At 28.6% G+C, this 17562-nt stretch overlaps 4 protein-coding genes across 8 annotated transcripts; 1 reads left to right on the top strand and 3 right to left on the bottom strand.

Annotated features, from left to right (window-relative positions):
* Positions 1 to 248: 248 nt before the first annotated feature.
* Positions 249 to 3885, bottom strand: LOC129608296 (uncharacterized). Its single transcript, XM_055519708.1, has 2 exons — positions 3639 to 3885; positions 249 to 2475 (listed from the first exon to the last, which is right to left on the bottom strand). The coding sequence occupies exons 1-2, from the start codon at positions 3866 to 3868 to the stop codon at positions 453 to 455; spliced, it is 2253 nt and encodes a 750-aa protein (XP_055375683.1). The 5' UTR covers positions 3869 to 3885; the 3' UTR covers positions 249 to 452.
* An 837-nt stretch (positions 3886 to 4722) lies between these two features.
* On the top strand, positions 4723 to 6871 carry LOC129608232 (protein FAM98A). Its single transcript, XM_055519599.1, has 2 exons — positions 4723 to 5826; positions 5889 to 6871. Exons 1-2 carry the CDS (start codon positions 4827 to 4829, stop codon positions 6455 to 6457), a joined length of 1569 nt encoding a protein of 522 aa, XP_055375574.1. The 5' UTR covers positions 4723 to 4826; the 3' UTR covers positions 6458 to 6871.
* LOC129608233 (F-box/WD repeat-containing protein 7-like) lies at positions 6639 to 12044 on the bottom strand. Of its 5 annotated transcripts, XM_055519600.1 has the most exons (10): positions 12024 to 12044; positions 11805 to 11952; positions 11640 to 11732; positions 10199 to 10721; positions 9878 to 10059; positions 9574 to 9799; positions 9253 to 9505; positions 8999 to 9170; positions 8802 to 8944; positions 7020 to 7893 (listed from the first exon to the last, which is right to left on the bottom strand). In XM_055519600.1, the coding sequence occupies exons 4-9, from the start codon at positions 10625 to 10627 to the stop codon at positions 8803 to 8805; spliced, it is 1404 nt and encodes a 467-aa protein (XP_055375575.1). In that variant the 5' UTR covers positions 10628 to 10721; positions 11640 to 11732; positions 11805 to 11952; positions 12024 to 12044; the 3' UTR covers positions 7020 to 7893; position 8802. The 5 variants fall into 5 exon arrangements, with proteins under 5 accessions (XP_055375579.1, XP_055375580.1, XP_055375575.1 ...); XM_055519604.1 differs by having other exon boundaries at positions 6639 to 7893; positions 9868 to 10059; positions 11805 to 12029; XM_055519603.1 differs by having other exon boundaries at positions 8999 to 9161; positions 11805 to 12029.
* A 1314-nt stretch (positions 12045 to 13358) lies between these two features.
* On the bottom strand, positions 13359 to 17509 carry LOC129608278 (signal transducing adapter molecule 1). Its single transcript, XM_055519678.1, has 5 exons — positions 17293 to 17509; positions 16528 to 16805; positions 16169 to 16459; positions 15051 to 16112; positions 13359 to 14874 (listed from the first exon to the last, which is right to left on the bottom strand). Exons 1-5 carry the CDS (start codon positions 17333 to 17335, stop codon positions 14344 to 14346), a joined length of 2205 nt encoding a protein of 734 aa, XP_055375653.1. The 5' UTR covers positions 17336 to 17509; the 3' UTR covers positions 13359 to 14343.
* Positions 17510 to 17562: the final 53 nt, after the last annotated feature.

The following is a 17562-nucleotide window of genomic DNA, read 5'->3' as shown; positions in this document are numbered from 1 at the left end:
TTCTTACTATTCTAAGAGTACCTTTACAATCATTGTAAAAAGAAGTGTTACTCTTTATTCCAATTACATTTTATAATAGGATAATTTTTCTTAATGTTCCCTATTAAACTATTGATTAACAAAACCGATGATCACATGCATTTTACTTTTGGAAATGTACTAATTCTATTATTAACGAATCTTTCAAAAAATAATCAAAATAATATCAAATAAAATAAAATTTTCTTTTTATTTATATGTATGTAGTTTCTAAGCTGTTTATTTTACCAATTCATCTTTTTGAAAGAGAAGTTCCTATACCGTATTGTACCATTAGCTATTTCTCCGGTTAGGAGCTGAATTAAGAGGTGCCGTATGCTCTATTTCATTCGTATAATACAAAATAACTAAAATAAAGCTTTCCTTTCGATTTAAGTAGGAATTAACTAATTTTTTTTTACCTTATATTTATTTCAATCAATAATTTTACATCGAAATATAAAATCATTTTGAATATATTGTATTTTCACATTATTTTTGTGGGTAATATCGCAATCACAAACAAAGCAATTGCCTTTTATAAAAGATTTTTTTCGGTTGGTTGACAAAGGTATTGAATTATTCATAAAAAAAATTTTATAAAAATATAAAATTCCATTTATCCGATTATACTGATTTTGTAAATTATTACTTATGTTAACAACAATTTCTTTTTTAAAAATATTTTCATCCTGCTGTATTGATGATATTGTGAATATGTCAGACAAATAATTAACATCAAAATTGATGAACTCAAACTGTTTTTTTGTACCATATTCATTTATCAAACTTTCTATGCCTAATTTTTCAAGTTCTTTGTTATGAACAGAAGTTACATTCTCTAACCATTCAGAATAAATTAACTTACATGAAATATCAATTTTAGATGGAAAGATAAATCCATTAGGTTTAAGCTTGTTCTTCAATATTTGATAATATCTCATATGATTGTTTATATTTCCACATGATGAAACTGGTTGCAATAATATGAAATCAAATTTTATATCTGTTTCATAAAGTATATTCTCCAGATCATCAATAAATACAATTAAATGCTTTGGAATGCAATTCCATGATGATACTTTATCAATTAAATCTTTAACGTCTTTAACTTGAGATGAACAATATAGTTTGGAAATTTTATTTTCTTTTAAAAGATTAATACCTATATGGGGAAATGGTAAAAAGTCTCCAAATATCATATTGTTTTCCTTTTTTGAATATTTTCTCATAGCCTTGTCTACGTTATATTCTAATTCTAAAATAAATTCATCGTCAGCTAAAAAAGAAAATATATCCATTGGTATTTCAAGTAATCGCTTTTTACACAAATTTGTGAAATTATGATCTAATTTCAAAATGCCTTGTCGGCAAGATACATTTACTTTCAAAATTTGATATTTTCGAATTGCAATTGGCTCAAATAAAGAGAATTTTATCGGATCCCAACACTTAAATTTTCTTATTGAAGAAGTGGCATCATAAGTTCTTTCCAGATTCCTTGCGCTTTCTTCTGTAGAATTATTTGTTGAATTTTCAGAATTTTCGTTATCTATTAAATTTAACCATTGAGTTTGTGAGATATCGAAACTAGACAATTTATTGTCATCATCTAAATCCAAAACAAAATAAGCCAAAAAACCCTCTATAGTACCATCACCAATACATCTTAGTTCCACTTGACGATCTAGCTTTCCATCAAAAGCATTTTGAAGACTATCCAAATTATTTAAATCCACCGAAAAAGCTAGAGTAGGTTCTGAGCAGAGTTCTATTTTATATGCATTTTGGTCCAATACCTCATATGGCTCTTCAATGCGAGGAACAAGAATAGTGTCTTTAAGATAAATTGAATTTTCCAATGTACTTTCGATACCTTGTAAAACTTCAGCCAAACCAATTTTGTTAATAGCCGCTACGAAAATACTTATTTTTCTCGGAACAATTTTCCCCCTTTCTGATAACAAATGTTGTTTTGCATGAATTAATGTTTCTAAAACAGATTCACCGAAAGCACCACTATCAAAAATTTCAGTTACAATTAAATCAAATCTTGGTAGATTTAATTCATTTAAATTAATGTTCATTGAATGTCTTCGAAGCAAAGTGACTTGCAAATTATTTTTTTTAAATACTTTTTCAGCAATATCAGCCATTAAATCGTCTGTTTCACATGCATATACTGTAGCAGTTCTAGTATTTTCACAACAATAAATTGAAAGCAATCCTGTACCCGTTCCAATGTCCAAGACATTAGTCGGTTCCAAACATTGCATTTGAGAAGCTATTGCTTTTTTGTAAGCATTATTGCGATATGTGTCGTTTAACATTACAAAATGCCAACGCTCTACCCATTGATTGATAATATTGTCTTTGTTTTCCATGTATGAAAGCTTTTCGGGACATATTTCCAACGCCAAATTAATATACTTTAAGGCCTCCACGGGTTTTTTTATTCTAAAAATATAAAAACGATAAAATCGAGATAAAAATTTCACTTATAACATTATAAACTAAACTACAGAATTAGTTTAATTCAATTTATTTTACATTAAAAATTTTATCATGAAATGATTGAAAGAATACTAAAGTAGTTAAGATTTACAATAATGATCTTATGTCTAAATATTTAATCACTTCATATGAATAAACTTGTAAAAACATTTTGATGAAGGTATCAATGTTTAAATTCGTGATTGTACGTTAACCTTTAAATGCATAAATTTTGTAATAGTATTCATCGTGCTTCCCTATTTCAAATTCAATGGCAAAAAATATTATGTAGCAAAATTTATAGTTTTACAAAATAAAAAGTAAGATTACAAACTTATAGAATTTTTTGTGTGCTGAACACTTGTTTCTACTCTATAACTTTCAAAACAATTTAATTCTTTTTTCCAAGCATTAATTTTATCTTGAACTTCTTCTGCCTCGCTTAAAGTTTTAGGAACCGAAAAAGAAATTATAGCAGAGTTATCATGAAAAACTTTGTAAACGAGGAGATCTATGTCCGTAATGCAATGTTTTTCTTTTGATAAAACAGGATCATACCAATACACAATTGGGTAACCAGCTAATATTCCCAAAACACTTGGAATGCAATATATTTCTGGGTCAATTTTTAAATCAAGTACGTTTCCATTTGAGTCGGCAATTTGACTTTTAATCATACTTATCATTTCCAAAATATGTTCGTTAGTGTTAAAATGTAATATCCTTGGTTCGTTTAAATTTTCACTGACATCTACCATTAAAGGAGCTATTTTAAACTCTAAAAACAATCTTTTATTTAGAACACAAAGATCATCTTTTATAGTAACCACTATGATATGTTCATTTATAACATTAGCAAGCTTTAGTTGATCAAGGATGTCTTTAACTTGCGATAGTGTGACTGGTGACCCAATATCCCATATGAAACCGGTTTTTACTCCGTCATTTACCGCCTTAAGAGAATTTTCAATGAATTTCGCATTTCGATGTGAGATTGAATGATGAGAAAGTAATACTTTTCGAATTTCTGATAAAGCTTCCATTTTGATTTACCTTTTGTTTTAAAATTTATCTAAAATTATCTTAAATAATCTATTTTAAATTAATATTGAAAAAGAAACACTTACTTATTTAAAACAACACCTAAGGCATTCAGTACTTCTGGGTCGTTAGGAAACAGCTCCTGGCTTTCTTTAAAACAGCGAAATATCTCGTTGTAACTTTCTAGTGATATTAAATAATCCAAATAATTAGTCAAACACGTAACATAAGTATTCCTAACTTCAATTTTTTGCTCTGGATTCAATTTACACAAATTTTCAATTTTATTAAAAAATATTTGCGGCAATTCATTCATCAACACGATTGTTGACATATATTGTATTCGTACTACCGTTTCGAAAATAAGTGTGGTAGAGTCAAAGTTACCGGGCGTTATTGAGCGCTTATATAGGTAAGTTATTGCCAAGAAAATTTATGCAATAATTGACAAGCTATTGAAGAAATAAGTAGTAACAAATAGTAAGAACGAAATCCTTAATGACGGAAATTAAAAAGAGCACATTTAATTTATTTCTTTAATAAAACACTAAAAAAATGTTTTGGTAAAGTTGTTAACTTGCATATGTACGTCTTGGTTAAAAGAAAGACAATAATCAAAGTCAAAGCTTGCTGGGTATCCAATTTATTTTGTGATAATTCTAGTGCAGTTTTACGCATTTTTTGGTTAAAAATTTCACCACTAAACCGTTCAAAATGCTATTACTACTTGCCCATGTACTGTTAGACAACAAATTTAGTTTGTGAAAAAAGGTAACGAAGCGTAATGAAAAAAAATACTAAAAATTTGAAAAAAGAACGTTTTTTTTTGGAAATACTATAATTGTAAAAATATAATCAAAGCGGTGAGCGGACGGCAAAATCAACTGTACAATATTTTGCATATAATGTAGGATTTTAGGCCATTAGTTGAATTCACGGCGATAATTTTGCATGATTCTGGGCAGTCACTTTTAAATATATGTATTTTATAAGAATTCTGAAATTGTTTCGCTCCGTTGCTGCTCCAAATTACTGTTATTCTGTTTTCAACTTAAATAAGGAATGATCTAAGTATTGTACGAATGTATTCGATAATGTAGTTTAATTTTGATCAATGTTTGACGTTTTTAAAATTGATATTTTTGATAAAATTTTCATAACCAAATTGAACCAAACGAAAAATCGGCCGACAGAACTTGATGCGGTGCAATTTATTTGTTTGAATTCATATAATATTTAGATCAGAAATTGCAAATTTTAAAACATTTACTAATATGGAAACTATTGAAAGTTTGCGTGAATGTCTAGAAAGCATTGGATATGATGGCAAACTTCTGAAAGTTGATGTATTGCAGAATGTTGTAAAATCTGGTCCGAAATCTGAAGATTTTAGGGAGTTAATATATTGGATAGCAAATGAAATTCATGTTTTATCCCAGACAGAAGAAAAAGTTAATCCAAAAACAGAGTATAGTGAATTTATGTTAGAAACATCAGCTTTGCTAAAAGAAGTCGGGTGTCCATATGAACAACTTATTTCTGGTCCTCTAACTGATAGATTTCAAACAGATGAAAGTAAATTTTTGTTGATTGATTTCTTAATAACAACTTTGATGACCGCTAAAATGTGCATAGCAATCAACCCAACACAAGAAGATACATCTCATATAATAGAAAAAATAGAAAGCAGAAGTGCTAAGGCTTTGGAAATAGTAACAAAAGATTTAGGTTTAGGGAAACCGCCAGACAATATAAGTCCCAAAGCACTTTTTGAAAAAATTAATAAAAAACTGATATTAACTTTAGACAAAGTGGATAAAAAAGCATTAGGGGAGCCGCTTTTGAAAACTTCAACACCATTTACTAATGATCAATGGGCTGAACTTGAAAAAGTTAACAATGACCTGGAAAATGAATATAATTTGCGAAAAGATATGTTATTAACAAGATTAGATGTAACGGTACAATCATTTTTATGGTCTGATAAAATGAAAATGAAGAAGGATGAAGTTATGAAAATTTATCAACAGAAGCTGCGTGAAATAGAAGAGATGACAAATGATTTAGAAAATGGATCTTTGGCAGGTTTGATAGCTGCGAGAACTAACCGTGCGGTTATTGAAAGAGTAAGTAATGCTCGAGTAAGAAAAAATACTTTCAGTGCCAAGGTTCAACGTCATATTATTGGAAAAGTTCCTGACCGTGGGGGTCGAGCGTTTGAGCATGATATTCCTCCCCCAGAAATGCCATCCTGGCAGCAGAATAGATCCGCAGGTAGAATTATATGAAAATTTTAAAACTTTCAAAATAATATATCAATTTATTTGAAATTTCAGGTCCTCAAGGTGGTGGAGGTGGATTTCAAGGAAATAGAGGTGGTGGCGGCGTTGGTAGTCAAGGAAGAGGGGGTTATAATCAAGGAAATAATTCGAACTTCCAAGGTGGAGGCAGAGGGGGCCATGGGCGAGACAATGTTGGAAATTCAAGTGGCTATAATCAATCCAATCAAGGAGGAGGAGGTCGAGGAAACTATAACCAAGGCGGTGGTGGAGCCTACAATCAAGGAAGCAATTATAATCAAGGAAGCGGTTATAACCAAGGAGGCAGTTTTAATCAAGGAGGTGGTTATAATGAAGGAGGTGGTTATAATCAAGGTAGTGTGCACACTCATAATCAAGGTGGTGGTTATAATCAAGGAGGTGGTTATAATCAAGGCAGCGGTTATAATCAAGGAATGGGTGACAATTCTGGTGGCTATAATCAAAGTCGAATTCAAGGAAGGGGAGGCGGAGGAAATTACGGGAACGATCACTATAAATCAGGTGATTCGGGAAACAGAAGAGGTGATCAAGGATTTAGCAGAGGCCGTTCCAATTATAATCGTGGTGGAGGAAATCGCTATTAAAATGAATTTGACTGGATACAAAATTAAAATTCAAAGTTAAGCATAAATTAAGTTAAATATTTTGAGTATGTATTTATAATTTAACCTCGAATGAAATACAAAAAAGGAATATTAAAAAACAAAAATTGGTTATTTCATCTCCACTGTACAATTTTTATTTCATATACAAAAAAATTATAAACTACTGAAATTTACTAAGTTCATCTTTCAATTTGAAAATTTCTTCTTTTAAATTACTAATTATACATAAATGTTTAATTTTTTCTTTTTCAGCCTCCTTTTTCAGCTTTATCATTTCGTTTTCGTAGATTTTTTTAACATTTTCACTGCCGTCAATTTCTGGAAACTCTAAAGACCTTTCCATGTTGTCTTCCAAAGAATTATAAATATCATCCTCAACATTAAAATTTATTTCGTCATATTCACTTTTGATATCACGGAAAAAATTTACCGGGCTAATATCTCCATTATATTCGTTATGAAACAACGAATGTCTTTTACAAATATATAAAGTGTCATTTTCTTTAATGGCGTTAATATCAATATTAAATATTTCATTTGGATCAAGTTTGAAAATGTCTGACCACACATCAAAAAGATTGACTGCTTCTTTAGGAAACATGATCATATCCACGTAGTTATTACTTGTTGTACCGCAACTTTTGATAATACACTTATTTAATGTGCTTTTTTCTTTTCCAACCAGCGGTTCTAGTTTAATATGTTTTTCATTTAATTCTTGTTTTTCGTTTACTTTATAGTTAGGATCTGATGGACCAATTATTTTATATCTAGGTGCAGAAAGAAAAAATTTAGGCTCCGCTTCAGCAGTGTACCGTTTTCCACATAATTCCGCTTTCCAAAAATGTTTTTCACATATCAAAATATTTTTTAACTGAAGATCGCTCGGTGTTAGTTTACATATGCTTACCCATTTTTTAAAACGATCCGATTTTGGATCAGGAAAACTAAAAAATCTTAATTTTGGATTGCTACGATACGTTGCACGGCACGATCTTATAATACATCTTCTACCAGATTTTCTGTATCTATTGTTTGAATATTGTTTGGCAACAGGAAATTCATTTTTGATATTAATTTCATTTATAAAACTATTTTGTGGCTCAAAACTAGAAGGCTCTCGGTCATTGTCGTTTTTATTAGGTGGAGGTGTATCTAAATATCTTTGAGGAACAGCATTTTTTTTTAAATACACTTCTCCAATTTGATCAGGATTAAAATGACGGTGACAAATTAGAAATCTCCTAGTTCCCATTCCGGGAATTTCAGATATTCCACATGCTTGTAACCATTCTTTAAGTTGATGCTCATTATTTTTGGGAAATTTAAATAATCTTAAATTTGGAACCTTCCGCTTTGATGCCCTGCAGGTTTTCACGGCACAACATACTCCAGAAGCAGTTTTGCTCATTTTGCTTTTGCATGCAATATAAACCGAATAATTCTTTCATTAAACGGTTTGTTTTTTATTATTGAACAATTTTTTCAGATTTTGTTTATTATGTATTGCGATAAACTGTCACTTGTCAGAATTAATGTCATTTTATTATTCATTTCTTTTTTGCCAAAAGAGATGAATTATGGAAAATTATTCAGTAGTGTTCGCACTACTAAAAATTTCAAGCAGAAAATTATTTTTATATAAAACTAAGTGTATTTTCAAAGGAAATTACTTTTTATAATTGTTTAGTGCTAACGATTATAAATAGGTGAATATTGTTTTTAATAGCAATGTACAAAAATATATATGTATGTTTGTATGTAGATATAAATTTGAATTAAGTAGAATAGAAAGAAAAATTGTTCGTGTTCATTTCTCTGATAGCTACAATTAGACAAGTAAGATTTTTGTGAGAAAAAATTAAGCGAAATATTTTATTTAATGCTGTTCTTAAATTATTTTGATTATCAAATATTGTTTGTATATAAACATTAAAATTAAGAAATGAACTAATTTATAAAATTGTATGTCCGAAAATACATAGTTCTATAATTTTTTTTTATTTTTAGCTGACAAATTTTTCTCCGTAAATTGAAAGAGTTTTTGTTCTCCTTTCGATCAAGTTTAATAGTAATATATAGGTACTACCTAGCTTTCTACAACAAAATAATAAATAGCTTTCTTATATCTGAATTTTTAAAATATTATTTACACATAAATTAGTCGATACATACATATTATCTTAAACTCAAACCCATATTACCCATATCACATCGATTTAATTTCTTTTTAGTTTATTACACAGTGATTACATACTGACTAAAATATTCTAATTTTATAAACATTCCACGGATTTAAGGCACTGTCTAAAAATGCACCTACTTTACGTAACGCTGCAATTATGATTCTGCATAGTGCTCCTCATAAAGTTAATGCCCTTGCATTGAAAATCAAAGTTTATTATAATAATTTTATTTTTGTAAGTGTTACTTTGTGTTAGAACAACTAATTTCGTTTCATTTGCTCTAAAATTTTTAATAAATTACAGTTGCGTTTAAATTTTGAAATTTTTTTTTTACCGAAATCCGTGAACATAATATCCATCCTCATGCCAATTTATGTTAATTAAATTTCGTATAAATTTGCCTGATTTTATATCCCATAGTTTTATTGTGCTTCCATAAGTGCTTGTTAACACAAAATTCAAAACAAACTGCATACATTTTACTTGAGAACATTCTTCTGTTTCATCTCAAAATAAACATTTATATTAAACTAATATCTACTAGTTGCAAATCTTGGAATTTTCAAAATTTTTATCAATTCAAAATACCTGTAATAGTTTGTAAATATTCACCCGTTGCGAAATCACAAATTTTTATATCGTATTTGAAACGAACAAAAGGATTTGGTGAATAAAGTACGTTGATGAAAGCAAACATATTTTTATTAGAAATCAAATCATTTTTTTCTTTGAAAGCAAAACAATCTTTACATCCCATTAAGTTGTTTTTTATAGAGCCAGTTTCAGCATTCCAAATATATATTGCACCAATTGAAGCTGATACAATATTTAATCCGTCAAACTGAAATAAAACCCTGAATAATTAATAATAATAAAACAATATAAAATAAAAAAATTGAGAAAGCGTACACTCAGCGCAACGACATCATATCGATGACCTTCTAAAGTTTTTATACATTCTCCAGTATTTGTATTCCATATTTTTACTGTTTTGTCCGAAGATCCAGATATTACAAATGTCCCATTGTAATCCGTGCATCGAACGGCAGCTGTATGACCGTTGAATACTTTCAAACAATTTCCGGTTTCAAAATTCCAAAAACGTAAAGAAAAATCACAGGAACCGCTAACAAGTCTAAATAAAATAATTATATTTTAACTGTAAGTAGATATATATCTAATTACGAATGAATTTTAAAATACATTTAATTACTTGCATTTATACACGCTTAGGCAACTAATTCTTGCAGTATGTCCATTAAGATTAAAAATACATTGTCCATTTTCAATATTCCAAATTTTTATAATACCATCCCCATCTCCAGAAACTATTATGTTGTCTAATAGTTTAAGTAAAATTACGCCACTTCTGTGTCCTAATAATTTCTTAAAATTCTAAAATATTTAAAATAACAATAAATATAATACATATTCTGCAAAATAAATACCTAATGATCAATAATAGAAATTTTTAGTTATATGTATGTAAGTATTTATGCATGTAATACTAAGATAAAATTGAATTAAGAATTACCTCTCCTGTATTTATTAAAAAAACATTTATTACAGCGTCCAATGATGCAGATACAAGATACTTTTCATTTATTTGGATACAACCGATCATTTCAGCATTATATTCAATTACTTTTGAGAAACTGTTAGTCTGACGGCTTCTCCATGATTTTTCCAAGTTACATTGTCTTATATAACACATTTTCCAAAACGAAATCTCAGAATCGATTTTTCTGTTAGATTTAAAAATTTGGGTATCATTTTCTCCAACGTTTGTGCAAATTTGTTCTTTTATACATATTTCCCGCCATAAAAAATTGTCATTACATATAGTATACCAATCTTTCGATACTTGTGTTGCACTGAGTAAATCTTTTAAGTCCAAATACGACAATATTTTAAACTTTAATTCGCTTGGCAATAACCGTAAAAAATCTTTGTAAATTTCCATTTACTTTTGCTTTCTGAGTACATACATTTATATATGTATATGTATGTTAAATTATAGGTGCATAAATATAATACAAGTCCATTTGCTTTTAAATCTATAGAAATATTAAATATTAAAATAACATAAAAATAAATACAAATATGCATATAAATATTTACAATAAACAAAAATAAATATTTAAATATGTGGGTATGTATAGGATCTACCAATCTGCCTAAATAGGTATGTAGGCACATAATTTTATAAAATACGTCGCAAAAATATTGATTAAATGGCCCACAGATGTATTTTATTAAACTTTAGTTGCTAAATCCATTTAATATACAGGGTGATTCAGAAATGTATACAACAACATGTACCATTGGTTAGGGGGTTAAAAAAGGGTAAAACTTTTGTTTCGGAGTAGGTGCGAAATCTCAAGGGTTCTCGAGATACAGGAATTTTAACGAATTTTCACGAAATTTCTAGTTATCTAAGGTTTTTTGATTATAACTTCCGTTCCAAAAAAGGTAAGGGCTATAAACAAACAGTTTCTCTAGTACAGAGCTTAAAATAAACCCTTTACTTGATTATGTATTTTGTGTACTTTCGGAATACCAATCATTTGAATTTTAGCAAAAATCAAATTTTTCTCTTTTTTATTTTTATAGTTTTTTCTAACCAGGTAATTTCGTTCGAAATTTTTTGAAACTTTGAAATTTTTTTTACAGAATTTTGGCCACTTTCTCAAACCTTAATTTTAGTCACTAAGTGTTGAAAAATATTTTATGGTACAGAAGATATAGCACGAAAACCATTTCTATGTCAAGATTATAAGGGCCCTAATAAAATGTAAAAAACCAAAAAATTGCCATTATTCGCACCTACTCCGGAACAAAAGTTTTACCCATTTTCGACCCTCTAACCAATGGTATATGATGCTGCATACCTTTCTGAATCACCCTGTATAAATAACGGTATTATTAAAATTGTAATATAAACACTAACGGTATTTAATTGTAAATCGATTTACCTGGATATTTACATTTATCTCAAATTTTCTTTCGGCAAATATTCTAAAAAATGAACTGAAACTACACTCTTATTATTGCGGTTCTACAAAATGCTTAAAAATTATAAAAAAAACATTGCAGTTTTGTACAATTTTCTTTACTTTTTTAAATTATTAGTGAATTACCCCCAATTGAGGAATTAAATTATACGTGCACTATTAATTAATTAATTTACAGGTATCATAATATTAAATTTCTCAAGAATGATTGGTGGATTCAGCAAAACCTCTGAATCTCCGCAAAAAGTAATTTATTAAGTATTGAATTTTTTTACTGTTAATTTAAAAACATTACTGATAACGAAACTTATATTATTTTTCATAATAAAAACAAAAATTTTTTACCTATGTTTCTTCTAGTTAAACTTCAATTTTGTTATAAACATGTCAGTTAACATGCTACGAATAAACTTTGGCAAGCCATCTACTGGCGCTTTTTTTAACCTAATAATCTACATATATAAAAATTTTAATAAGATACGAAGAAGATGTAATTTAATTACAACAGCTTTGAAATTATGTATACTTCGTCTGATATGTTATGATGCACCTTATTTGTTTATTATACTCCCTCTTCAAGTTTATTGATATTTTCTTGCACTTTCTGCTCAATCTTAAAAAGACTTTTCTTATCACGAATCTTGATCTGAATTGATTCATGTTTTTTTTTTCTGAAATGACCCTGAGGACCCTTATTCATAAAGTTATAGTGATATTTATTGTAAAAAGTTAGATAATATGTACTATCATTCTATACATAAACCCATTTTTATAAATGATTTGGGTCTATAATAATCGGATTATCATATATTTAAGGGCCGCTTATTCAAACCGAAAAAAATGCTAAATATCGAAAATCGGGTTTTGCATGCAAAACCGTTGGTTTTAAAATCTCATTTCCCATTTGTGATTTAAATAATACTCGTGAATTTTATATAAATTTTGGTATAGAATTAGCAGTCCAATCCCAATGCTTTGGTTGTAATTGGTTTAACGATTAATATTTATTATCAAGTTTTATTTTTAAATTAATCAGTAAAAGTTTCAAAAACTTTATTCCTTTTGTTTTAAAGTAATGAAATTTTATTGATATTTATATTTTATTTTGTGTTTTATACAATTTATTGCCGGTTTAACTTACATTCATGAAATAAATTCAAGGTAACAGTAATTAAATTTTTTAATATCTATTTAGAGTGTGGTATCTCACGTAACAGTCTCCCTTATGCATGATAAACTTTGTGGATGGTCTGATTTTGGTGCTCTTCTTGTAGACTCTGAAGTATTTTGGTGGTTATTTGAGTCTGTTTCGTCACTTTGAGAATCAGTTGATTAGAAACGGTAAAAAACTATTATAATTGATAAAAAATTGGAGAGGTTAATACAAAGCTGCAAATAATTAACGACGTTGGCGCTGCGAAATTATTAAAAAAGCAACCCACTGACAAAAACCGTCGATAACCAAAAGCCGATTAATAGGCTACCGGTCGATGAGCGTAAGGAATCGAAAAGCCGATAAATAGGCTACCGGTCGATGAGCGTAAGGAATCGAAAAGCCGATAAATAGGCTACCGGTCGATAAAGTGTTAAATAGTGAATTACTTAGTGACTCGATGCTCAGAATAAACCCCACTATTTTATGTAATGAATAATTTATTTTTAAATAATAAATTTATTAAATGTATTAATTAATAATTTTATTTTCACGCATATTTCAGTTTATAATTTTTAAATACATAATATTTTTTGTTATAATATTGATATATGTATTTATATGTATATACAATAAATTTTTATTTTATTTTTCATGAAAATTTAAAGAATATTATTTTATGTTTTCCTTGTTCTAAAAATTAACAGACGACCCATCATGCGTTCCGAAAATCCATTCAAGTTTCTTTTTTGTTTATATAATAATTGCGTATTTTTGTTATTGTTATAAATATGTATATTTAAATATATATTTTTCATTTTCATATTAAAATTAAAAAATATGACTTTTTTCAAAACGTTTATTTTTATATATTAAATTATTATTACCTTGTTTAAAAATATATAAAATCAATAATTACAGGCATGTATGCTCTAATATTTTATCCGCTGTCTTTAACGTTTAAATAAGAATTTTAAATTAATTATTGTAAATTGATTATTGATATTAATTTAACGAATTTTTTAATTTGATTTTAAGAATTTTTGTTAAGAATTTTTTTATTTTTCCTACAAAACTGCAAAATATATTTTATTGCATCAACCTATTTTCTCGAAAAATTAATCACTATTCCCTCTCAATGATACTATCACAATGCAATTCTAGATGATCACGATACATAAATTCAATGCATACATAAATTGAATTGATTTACAATTATTGTACAATATGCTAAATAGAATATATTTCTGTTGCCACATTTCAAAAAATGAACTATTTGTGTAATGGTTTTTGATGAAATGTGAATGAAATAAATAATTATTATGCTTTCCCACTAAATGTAGAACTAGTTTTAAATTTTGAAATTTAATTTGAGTAAAAACAAATAAATTTCAAAAATATTCACAAAGAGGAAGGATAGCATACAATTATTTTTAGTATAATGAATCGATAATTAATATATGAAAGATAAAGAAAAATGTACTTTGCGATTAATTTTTTTTCTTTTTGTTTTTATCGCTGTTGATAAATAGGAATGTTTGTTTTAGTATCATTTTGCATTAACATATTTTGGTTTAAATTTTGAGTCATTCCGATCGAAAATTGCGTAGGGTTAGATAAATGTGGCATAGTTGAATTTATTGAACTGGCTTGCATTGTATGTTGCATTTGCGGATTTGGTATGATAGTGTTATTGATATTTGAATTAATATGACTTAACGTTCCTACAGGTATACTACAAATCCCATTTGAATGTTGAACCATATTTTGAGAATTTGCTTGTAAAGCTCCATTATTTCCTATTGGCATTGATCCTAGTGGAATTGGCTGCTGATTAACAACATTTGTTGGTAGTCCAGCCAATTGTTGGTTTTGGACTTGCGTTTGTTGTAAAATATTATTATGCTGTGGCGAGGGTCCGGTCATCATTTGTTGATGAGAAATTGCAGTTCCAGTAGTAACTGGTTGACCAGTTTGTTGCATATAACCCTGTTGCCCTAGTGGATTGTTTGTAACAGATTGAGGTGCCGATCCCTGTTGTATCTTAAAAAGAAGAAAAAAATTTTATATACATATTTACACCTGATTACCAATTTTTATCATATAATTACTCCAAAGTTCTTTTCTATTTATTTTTCTAATTGCGAATATTAAAGTTACAAATTTGCTAAAATAAATATTACTCTTTCGAACTTAGTAAAAAATCAGTGTAAAAATACCTGCTGCAAAGAGTGTATTTGCTGTTGCGTATTTTGGATATTGTTAGGACGTTGATCATTTTGGTAAGGTACAGCATTAATTTGATGTTGGTTCTGTTGTAATTGTTGCATTTGTTGATTACTTATGTTTGAATTATCATAAAAAGCTCCTGGTATATTATGATGAATTTGCTGCTGAGTTCCTGTAATCATTGCAGGAATGGAGTTAGTTGCTATATTTGGTGCAGGTATTTGCTGCATTAATGGTAGGGCCATAGCCTGATTTCCACCGATATTTCCAGGCATGTGAAACACAGGTTGCATCCCAAATTGCATCGGTATAGGTTGAGATGGATTATACATATTTGGTTGAGGTTGATTATACATATTTGTTGCCATTGGATTTGTAAAATAATTCATGTGAGCCGGAGAAGAAATCGGTGGTTCTCTCATTAATGTATGATATAAGTTTATAGCATCAACTAAATCGCTTGATAATTGTGTCAATTGAGCATGTTTCCTATCAACGAGCTCTAGCTCAGCGTCTATTAAAGGTCCCATTTGATTAACTTCTTCTTCCAACCGCAACATCTCATCAGTATCTTTTGAAGGATCTTCAGGATTAGCTTCGTGTAATAAATGTAATAATCTATCAATTTTTTCTTCATTTATTTCCGTTTGAATTGTTAAATTTTCCAAATCTGTTGCTAATAAATCAGTCTTCTCATCTTTTTTGCTAGCACTGACAGAATTTATTTCATCTTCAAATTGAACTTTCTTAGATTTTTGTTGTTGGTTTAAATCCAGTTGTTCAGGTTCTACGCTTAAATCTGCAGTTACAAAATTTGATGGAAACAGTCCCTGACCGCGTTGATTGTGTCCCTTCCACCAATTTGGGTCAGTATCATCCAGTACATGAATTATTTCTCCTTTTACGAAAGTCATTTCATTTTCTTCAGCTGCTTCGAAGTCGTATAGTGCCCTAACCTTACGCGGTTCAACAGTGGATGAAGCAGAGGATAATGAATTTCCGGAATTTCCTATTGCTCGAGGAGATCCAGAGAAAGATGGATATAATGATGGCTAAAAAAGTTATGCAATTTAGTTTTTCAATTATTTTCAATCAAATATCAAATTACATAAGTATTTGTAGTAGATGAAGATACGGGTACTTGTTTTTTTGGACTATTTTTAGTTTCTTTTAGAGATAACTCAATAGCCTTTGCAATATCTTCTTCCTCTTGCTGACTGGTTACAATATTTGGATCCTTCAATGCAGCTGCTTGAGCGGCAGTAGGTTTTGGTTGTTTTTGTTCTGAAAAATCATGTCCTTCGGATTTAAGTTTTTGATAAAACGACGGAATTAAGGCTAACTGAGGGTCATTTTTAAATTCGTTATCTTTCCATTTTTTTATTGTTTGGCGCATTTTCTAACCGACGTAAATTGAAAACTAGTGAAAAAAATTTTTAAAGAAAACGTACGAAAAAAAAAACTTACTGCTGCAACTGGCGGTGGAGCCTTCATTAGTAATTTTCTATATTCTGTTTCAAATTCTCTAGACGCGACTTCAAGATGAAATTGTTTGCCGCAATTTTTAACACAAGCATCTAATAATGTAATTGCTTGAAGAACTACATGTGGATCTTGATGTCCAATTCTTTTCAAAATACTTCTTAAACAGTCCTTGACATTTTTAGGATTCGATGTCACTTTATCACATATATCCATTATTAAATTCCATGGTTCCGATGTATTTTTTTCGCTTGTTGCCTTTTCTATTTCAAACACAAAACATAAAATGCAATTTTTAAAAATACATATATACATATATATGTAAGGAAAAATTATGTTAATTTTAGTAACAAAAAGAAAACTAAACAAACTACGAAAAATTATAAAAACAACAAAAAATCATAAAAAGGAATCGTCTGACTTCAGACTTGTCTTTTGTTATCATGCGTTCCAGACAACAAAGGACGAGTAAAGATATAAGTAATGAGATGATAGCACTGATACGGTTTATAACCGAAGAGTTTTCCAATGGTATGCTAAAATGTGATTACGAATATCAGTTTTTAAATTCCAGATTTTTAAAAACATTATTTTTGTGTAAAATAAAAATGTTTGTATTTAAAGTAATTTAATTTAGAAATTACATGAAATACAAAGTTGTTTAATTTTCATTATGAGTACTATTTTTTAAACCGAAAACATAAATATTAAAAATTCCATGTTCTTGAACTAATTTTTTAGTTTTCTTACCAATGTCAGCTTCAAATGGCGAATTTTGCCCAAACAGTCCCATTGTGTTATCGGTTCAATTATTCCAAAAGTAATCGTAGTCAAAACTGCAACGAACTAGTAAATTTATTAAAGAACCTATTCCGAAAATTTATTTCAATACTACGAAATTTCAATGATATAAATTTACTTTTGAGACATAAAGTAAAAAAATTTTATTAAAGTGATGATTATGACTAATTTATTGTTGTCAAATAGATAATGTCATATTGAACTGAACATAAAAATATT

The sequence above is a fragment of the Condylostylus longicornis genome, unplaced genomic scaffold (assembly GCF_029603195.1).
Source record: "Condylostylus longicornis isolate FDR11 unplaced genomic scaffold, ASM2960319v2 ptg000031l, whole genome shotgun sequence".
Taxonomy (NCBI): Eukaryota; Metazoa; Arthropoda; class Insecta; order Diptera; family Dolichopodidae; genus Condylostylus; species Condylostylus longicornis.
The sequence above is the reverse complement of the archived record's forward strand: the minus strand, read 5'-3'. Positions and strand labels throughout refer to the sequence as shown.

Coding starts and splice junctions, on each gene's coding strand:
- LOC129608296 (XM_055519708.1), bottom strand. CDS start 3,868: ATGAATGAATTGCCGCAAATATTTTTTAATAAAATTGAAAATTTGTGT. Junction 2,476..3,638: donor TTAGGTGTTGTTTTAAATAA/GTAAGTGTTTCT, acceptor TTATATTTTTAG/AATAAAAAAACCCGTGGAGG.
- LOC129608232 (XM_055519599.1), top strand. CDS start 4,827: ATGGAAACTATTGAAAGTTTGCGTGAATGTCTAGAAAGCATTGGATAT. Junction 5,827..5,888: donor GCAGCAGAATAGATCCGCAG/GTAGAATTATAT, acceptor TTGAAATTTCAG/GTCCTCAAGGTGGTGGAGGT.
- LOC129608233 (XM_055519600.1), bottom strand. CDS start 10,627: ATGGAAATTTACAAAGATTTTTTACGGTTATTGCCAAGCGAATTAAAG. Junction 9,800..9,877: donor CTAAGCGTGTATAAATGCAA/GTAATTAAATGT, acceptor TATTTTATTTAG/ACTTGTTAGCGGTTCCTGTG. Junction 9,506..9,573: donor ATGATGTCGTTGCGCTGAGT/GTACGCTTTCTC, acceptor GTTTTATTTCAG/TTTGACGGATTAAATATTGT.
- LOC129608278 (XM_055519678.1), bottom strand. CDS start 17,335: ATGGGACTGTTTGGGCAAAATTCGCCATTTGAAGCTGACATTG. Junction 16,460..16,527: donor CTCCACCGCCAGTTGCAGCA/GTAAGTTTTTTT, acceptor TACGTCGGTTAG/AAAATGCGCCAAACAATAAA. Junction 16,113..16,168: donor CATCTACTACAAATACTTAT/GTAATTTGATAT, acceptor TAACTTTTTTAG/CCATCATTATATCCATCTTT.